This window comes from Spea bombifrons, chromosome 1, assembly GCF_027358695.1.
Source record: "Spea bombifrons isolate aSpeBom1 chromosome 1, aSpeBom1.2.pri, whole genome shotgun sequence".
In the NCBI taxonomy this organism is placed as follows: Eukaryota; Metazoa; Chordata; class Amphibia; order Anura; family Pelobatidae; genus Spea; species Spea bombifrons.
In genome coordinates, this window is record NC_071087.1 from 163,111,692 (window position 1) to 163,119,829 (window position 8,138).

Below are 8,138 nucleotides of genomic sequence, written 5' to 3' on the forward strand. Positions count from 1 at the left end.
ATTAACCGTAAAGATCCCATTAACCATAACGGCCCCTGAAATTAACCCTAAAGACCCCATTAACCACAACGGCCCCTGAAATTAACCCTAAATACTCCATTAACCATAACTGCCCCTAAATTAATTGCATGTACTCCAGATAAATTACCTAATAAATTGGTATGGTTGATGGGGTCTTTAGTGTTAATTTGGGGGCAGTTATGCTTAATGGGGTGTTTAAGGATAATTTAGGGGCAGTTATGCTTAATGGGGTCTTTAGTGTTAATTTAGGGGCAGTTATGCTTAATGAGGTGTTTAGGGTTAATTTGGGGGCAGTTATGCTTAATGGGTCTTTAGTGTTAATTTAGGGGCAGTTATGCTTAATGAGGTGTTTAGGGTTAATTTGGGGGCAGTTATGCTTAATGGGGTTTTTAGTGTTAATTTAGGGGCATTTATGCTTAATGAGGTGTTTAGGGTTAATTGGGGGCAGTTATGCTTAATGGGGTGTTTAGGGTTAATTTGGGGGCAGTTATGCTTAATGGGGTCTTAAGTGTTAATTTGGGGGCAGTTATGCTTAAAGGGGTCTTTAGTGTTAATTTGGGGGCAGTTATGCTTAATGGGGTCTTTAGTGTTTATTTGGGGGCAGTTATGCTTAATGGGGTGTTTAGGGTTAATTTGGGGGCAGTTATGCTTAATGGGGTGTTTAGGGTTAATTTGGGGGCAGTTATGCTTAATGGGGTGTTTAGGGTTAATTTGGGGGCAGTTATGCTTAACGGGGTGTTTAGGGTTAATTTAGGGGCAGTTATGCTTAATGGGGTGTTTAGGGTTAATTTGGGGCAGTTATGCTTAATGGGGTGTTAAGGGTTAATTTTAGGGGCAGTCATGGTTGATGGGGTGTTAAGGGTTAATTTTAGGGCAGTCATGGTTGATGGGGTGTTTAGGGTTAATTTAATGGTGAGGGTTAATTTAATTAATTTAATAAAGTTAGCTTAAGGTGCAGTTGCAGGTAAAGGGGAATGTAAATCCTGGGGGCAGTGATTATTAATGTATTATTTATAACAGTATGGTGACATTCTCTGAATGATTACAATGCCAATGAAGGCAGAGAGTCGTTCAAAGATCCGGATCTTACAATGATCCGGATCTTACAATGATCCGGATCTTACAATGATCCGGATCTTACAGTGATCCGGATCACTGTAAGATTCGGATCCCTGTAAGATCCGAATCTTTGAACGACTCTCTGCCTTCATTGACATCACTGGAGGCAGGGGGGAGGATTCATAATGAAAGGGGCGGGGCCAATCGTTAGTGTGCCTGCACGGAGTTACTGGAAAACAGTAACTCCGTGCAGACACACTGAGTGATCCGAAGATCCGGATCATGAATCGGATCATTTCAGTGAACGAATCGAAATGATCCGATTCACTTTAATGATCCGAACTTCCCATCACTATGAATAACCTAAGTATTCTGGAGCCGTGGCGGCCATCTTGCTACCCCCTGGACTGTGCGCCTTTTTTCTTTTTCCGCTGCAGCCGGATTGGTTAATGTAGAAGTAGGCGTGTAGCAAAAGGGACCTGGGGGCGGGGCTTGGATGTGATACGAGGGAAGTAAGCAGGGGGGCGGCACGCGTGGGACGGCGGGTGTCTGCGCGGACGCGGGAGACCGAATGACGCAATGTTAACGCCTTCGGCTCCGGGGCTTTTTGAAAACCATGTTTGCACTAAATAACCGGAGCAACTGCAGAAAAACATTTTTATATGTTCAGCGTGTTAGCTTAGCTGCCCATCTATCCAAATTAGGTAATGGGGGTGCAGTAGGGGATTTAAAGGGTGCTTTTCAAATTTCTTATAGAGCTAGATATAGGATTTTACTTTTTTGTATGTTTTTTAATTTATTCTATTACATTTATTTTACTGACAGAATACAGATATACACAATGTTTGTTTTTTTTCTTGCTCAGAAAATTGGCAACTGCAGAAAAACCGTTTTATATGTTCAGGATGTTAGTTTAGCTGCCCATCTATCCAAATTATCCCATATTACCCCCCCAAAAAAACTTTTTTGTTATTTTAGGTACTGGGGGTACTGTAGGGGATGTAAAGGGTATTTTTTAAATTTCTTATAGAGCTAGATATAGGATTTTAAAAATGTTGTATGTGGTTTTTTTTTATTTAAATTCTATTACATTTATTTTACTTTTTTTAGTGAGCAGCACTTAATGTATTTCGATCCACTCTGGGATCTTTTATGACCCCAGGGATCTCTATTAGCGCAGGACTGCAGCATGCATCGTACCGTGCGATCAGTCTGTGTGCAGCAGCAATTATCGCATCTGATAATTCCCCAGGTACGTATCCTTAAATCCCCCAAGTCTGATTCAGTTTGGGTGCCGTGTTTAATATAATGGAACACGAGCCTCCGTTACGGAATAACCGGCTAATGGACAGATTTCTACCGGGCAGGATATTTTAATTCCGGGCGTAAGGATGCAGTAGTTGCGATATAAACGGTCTTTCTCTGACACATGCGATGCCTGATGCGACTGGTCATTCAAGGGGGCTCTTATAGATTGTCAGAATTCAGTAAATTCTAGGAATTGTTGGACTGTTTGAGGAAGAAAAGAAAAAAAAAATCCATTTCATTAAACCATCAATTTTAACCACTAGCTACATATTCATTCCTCTGGAAAATCATCGGTGGGATCTTTTCGAGATTCAGCGACATCTGATAGAAGTCTTCTGCATTCCTTCACCTAATCCAAAGTATTAGCGCCTTCCTTTGTTCTACTCTGTAGGTTTCTTTAAAGTTTTGTTTTTTTATATATATATTTTCAGCCAATTTACATAAATTACCTTAACTAGCTTATTCTAGCTGTCCCTTTGAGAGTGTTTTTGATACACAAGTTAACATGGAAGCGTTTACTTGGAGTTCCTCAAATTATTTTCTTTAAAAAGGACAAAATACTGAGTGTTTATAACCCACCACAAAACCTATAATCAGCTTAAAGACGTGCTGTTACCCGTGTTAGAAGACTCTCGATTCTCATCAATAAAATACAATAAAAAAAATACATAATTATAAAAACACTTGCAGGAGATGAAGAGCACCTTGATGCAGTTTACCTCATCTTCAATTCAACGAAAGACCACAGAGCGCAAGTATTGTAAGTAATTAGGACGTTTATTCCGACCATAACGCGAGCTCCGGTGGAATTGGCTTCTTCCCTTTCAGGACTAGACAATCATACAGCGAACAGATTACTTCATAGCAGGGTAAATGTGACCCTCGTCTTGGCTTCAGCTTCTCCATGGCACAAAAATAATAATAATGACCATGTGCTTCGATTCATATAAAATAAGAATTCATCCGTGTGAGAAGAAGCCTCATAACCAGAAGTGATCATCACAGACTGAATAGCATTTATTCACCGGACAGCAACGTTAAGGTTAGAAATGAAATATCCAGATCTACGACTTGACAGTTCATATTTGTTAAGTTTTAATTTTTAAAATATCTAAAAATGTGCAACTTTACGATCTCAGGGTCATCAGGCCTGAGCTGCACCGGCATTTTTACCGCCGTTTCCACTTTTTTTTGCGTGGTAGAGGCTGCTTTATCTCCATGATAGAATACCTCATAGTAAATACGGATCTAAAGCCGAATAGGAGACCCGCTTGCTACGAATATTTACATTCTGCATTTTATATTATATAGGGATATTCCAGAAAAGGAGCAGACGAGAATTCAGAGAACATCGTTTATACCCCACTAATGCTTTTTCTTTAGTGAGAACGATCGCACGAAGGTGCACTCTTCACTCATTCAGAACACGATAGTTTTTTCCCGGTGATGCGAGTTCCTGTGTCTAATAAAAAAGGATTTGCAGCAAAGCACAATCACGCCTTTATGTCGGGAGTTTGCTCGTTCCGCTTGCCTTTCTTCCTGCAGACTTTCTCGTGTCTTTTCTGGTACTTGCTCATGGTAAAAGACTTCCCGCATTTGGAACACGCGAACGGCTTCTCTCCCGTGTGGGTTCTCAGGTGCTCGTACACCCCTGCCTTGGTGCTGAAACATTTCCCGCACTCCGAGCAGGCGAACGGCTTCTCGCCCGTGTGCAGCTTCTTGTGAGCGACGAGGTTTCCTTTGGTAGAGAAGCATTTCCCACATTCAGAACACGGGAACGGCCTCTCCCCCGTGTGCGATTGCTCGTGCAGCTTGAGATGTGGCTTTCTAAAGAAACACTTCCCGCATATCAAACACGCAAACGCTCTGTCGCCGATGTGATATTTCTCATGGACGGTGACATCTGACCGCGTGGTGAAACACTTCCCGCAGTAAGAACACGCGAAGGGCTTCTCTCCCGTGTGAATTCGCTCGTGCATACTCAGGTGTGACTTGGACTTAAAGCATTTCCCGCACTGGGAGCAGCCGAACGGTTTCTCCCCCGTGTGAGTTCTCATGTGCTTATTGACCTCCGAGTTTCTGCTAAAACATTTGCCGCATTCCGAACACGCATACGGCTTCTCCCCGGTGTGACGCTGCGCATGCTGCTTGAGATCCGATTTTGAATAGAAGGACTTTGAGCACTCGGAACACGCGAACGGCCTCACTCCCGTGTGACACTGCTCGTGCTTGGTGAGTTTTTGCTTCGTGACGAAACATTTCCCGCATTGAGCGCAGGCAAAGGGCTTCACTCCCGTATGGAGCCTCAGATGTAAGTTAAGGTTCATCTTTCGCCGGAAGCCTTTCCCGCACTCGGAGCACTCGAAAGGTTTCTCCCCGGTGTGAAAGCGCTCGTGTTCTCTGAGCTCACACCTGTTGATGAAACACTTATCGCACTCCGAGCACGCAAACGGTCTCTCTCTTATGTGGATTTTCTGGTGTGCGTTCCGAAGCGCCAGCGAGGGGAAGCGTTTGCCGCAGTGGAAGCATTCGTGCGGCAGCTCTCCCGTGTGGATTTTCTCATGCGTGTTCCGATGGGTCATGGAGGTGAAGCGTTTCCCGCACTCGGAGCACTCGTACGGCTTCTCTCCGGTGTGGATTCTCTCGTGAGCGTTACGGTTTCCCAGCGTGAAGAAGCGCTTCCCGCACACGGAACACTCGAACGGTTTCACTCCCGTGTGGAGTTTCTCGTGCGTGTTACGATTGCCCAGGGTGGTGAAACGTTTCCCGCATTCGGAACATTCAAACGGTTTCTCCTCCGTGTGGAGTTTCTCATGCCTATCGCGATAGCCGATTGTGGTGAAACGTTTCCCGCATTTGGAACATTCGTATGGTTTCTGCCCATTGTGGACGTCTCTTTTTTGTGTAAAACCTTTCCCGTTTTCGGAGGACGGAGCGGTTTCCTCCGCCGGTTGATCGCCCATCCCTGTAAGGGGGAAAGACTGGATTCCGAACACTCAAAAAGAACCTCTGAATATATATTTATGGTTCTATTTTGTTCACTTAACACTGTATCCACCGGAAATTTGGGTAACCTTGGTTACGAGAGGCATCACATTTAATCCAAAACTGCTCTCTGCGTATCGTTTCCGAATTGTCTTGCTTGCGATTTGCATTTGTTTCTTCAAACTTGATGACGAGAGAGATGCCAAACGAGAAGATCTTCCATCCTTGCGGCCGGAATCGGTTTATTCCGTTTTTACTATTTAAAAACAAAAACAAAAATATATTTTTCAAAAACATGTTTAAATATATATTATATATATGGTGCATCTTGTAGTTTTGGGTGGACTACCCCGAGGGTCACTCCTCGATCAGGAACAGGGCAAAGAACGCAATATCTGGCTATTTAAAAGACGAAACAAAGCTACGCAAGATAATTAAATCAAAAACCTGCGTCACCTCCCTGCGGAAAACTTGGGACAAAATAGGAGACCGGGAAGTAAAAAGGTGGCCGGGTTTCAACATAGAAGAATCCCAAGTTCTGCATTTGTAGAAGAAAATCAAGTGTGATAATCAGAACTCAAATGGCTATTTGGGAGATCTATAATTGAGCAGTTGGCATGTTTGGGCCACGACTCAGGAGCATTACTTCTTACTATCTAATGCTTGAAAGATGAAGCTTATATTTATGGGGAGCACCCGGGGAAATCTTTAATATGACTCCTGATTCATTGCTGGACAGCCCTCTCCCTGTTCTTCACAGACTAGATTGTAAGCTCGCACGAGCAGGGCCCTCTTCTCCTTTGCACCAGTTTGTCACTGTATGCGTTTATAAATTGTTCCAATGAATGTAACAGCGCTGCGGAATCGGCCGGCGCTTTGTAAATAAATGTAATGCAATACTCCGGTATACGACTCTTAAAAGAATGCATATTGAAGTACTTTGTTTAGGAGAAGCTGCAGTACAGCGTCCCCTGCAACCCAAAGCGCAGACACCGGGACTGGAAGCGGCACATAGAGAAGGGATTGGATAACTGAGTTTTACACAACTAAGGCTCTTATTCGTAACCCTCTTCATCTCAACCATTACGCTAACCCCTCTCCCCCCGTCTATCACCAGCTGCCTGTACTTCAGGAGTCAGTATAGAACCATGACTCTCGCCTACAGCGCCCCGACCTCAATTTGTTTTACGTACAAACCAAGTGCTGTCTGAGCCTGTCCTGATCAAACCCACCAACAATACAACGAAGCGGGAGGTGGTCACTCACCGGGTGCTCCCTATTGCTCAGAGATAAAGCCCAATCTCCTGCCCCCACCCACTGGCACACTAATAAATAAATATATATATATATACATACACACACACACACACACTCTAATATATATACATATATACAGAGTAAGAGTATCAAACTCCTGCAAACACAAAGCCTGCCAGCCACCGACGTGGCAACGTCCAGTTACCAACAGAGTCAGTCAGCTTCAGGCGCGGCAAAGGCCGGTTATATCCAGTTTAGGTCTACAGAGTATCAGCAATGCCAGCCGGAGACTGCAGCCCCTATGATGCTCAGCCAGCCAGAGAGCTTCCATGATAACGGATAGTCATGGCTCGAATCCTGTGAGTATTCATACGCTCCCACATACAATAACCCCCCCGCCACCTACAGTGTCTACCCCCATAAATATTACAATATATAAACTGCCTCAGGCCCTACATAAATACCCCCAAAAATATAATAAAATAAATAACTGCCTCAGGCCAGGCCCCCTCATAAATAGAACACTATAATATATACCTGCCCCAGAACAAGCCCCCCCCCCGCCCGTAAACATATACCCCGCAGCTTACCGATGGATGGATGAGCCGGCTGCCGACGGAACCTTTTCGGTCGAGGACGACCCGTCTTGTCCACACACAATGCGCGAAGCGTACAGGACGGTAACAGGCGCCGGAAATTACTTCCGGTCATATCCGGCTGCATCGGGGAGGAGGGGAACAAATCTGTGCCAGCGTAAGCACCAGGCAGAGATTTCCGCTCTCTCGCGGCCGCGTTCCACAGCAGATCCGGCGGCGAGCCGGGAGTTTTCTCTTGCCCCGGTAGCCCGCCCCGAGAAGGGGATTAATATTAATTATATCGGTGGGGGGGTGTCACTATTACTGATGAGTCTGGCGCTATTTCGTTCCGTGATCTGTCACGTGACCAATTAAACCTGCCCAGTAGCCGCCATCTTACTACTCCGCGTTCTCCGACTATATGAAGTACTCCGGAGCCGTGACCGCCATCTTGCCCCACCCTGACTGCGAGCCTTTTTTTCTTCCGATTCAGCCGGATTGGTTAATGTAGAAGTGGGCGTGTCGCAAAGCAAGTTCATTCGGATGATTGACAGCGTTAAAAAGGGACCCTATCTGAGGGCTTGCTTATAATACGAGGGAAGTAAACAGACGGGTGACACGCGTGGGGCGCGGACGCGGGTGGCACTGTGGCACACTGACCAACCAAGCACCCACCCGCGGTGCCAGGAGCGATATGTCTTTCCCCATGCATGATTAACCCCTTCAGGACGGGTTTTTTTTAAAAAGAAAAATAACAAAAACATGTTTGCACTAAATTATCAGAGCGGGGTTTGCTGTTATTTTATTCATCTCTGATTGCCCGCTAACTCATTTACGACACCCACACAATATATACGGTATATATTTTTGTTCCGCACAAGTAGGGCGTTCTTTTCAAATAATGATTATATCTGTAAACCACCATTTGGTATG

General features: G+C 44.8%; 1 protein-coding gene across 1 annotated transcript; it reads right to left on the minus strand.

The window, feature by feature from the left end:
* Positions 1–3,387: 3,387 nt before the first annotated feature.
* LOC128467059 (gastrula zinc finger protein XlCGF26.1-like) lies at positions 3,388–7,546 on the minus strand. Its single transcript, XM_053448570.1, has 2 exons — positions 7,221–7,546; positions 3,388–5,629 (listed from the first exon to the last, which is right to left on the minus strand). Exon 2 carries the CDS (start codon positions 5,349–5,351, stop codon positions 3,882–3,884), a length of 1,470 nt encoding a protein of 489 aa, XP_053304545.1. The 5' UTR covers positions 5,352–5,629; positions 7,221–7,546; the 3' UTR covers positions 3,388–3,881.
* Positions 7,547–8,138: the final 592 nt, after the last annotated feature.

Coding starts and splice junctions, on each gene's coding strand:
- LOC128467059 (XM_053448570.1), bottom strand. CDS start 5,351: ATGGGCGATCAACCGGCGGAGGAAACCGCTCCGTCCTCCGAAAACGGG.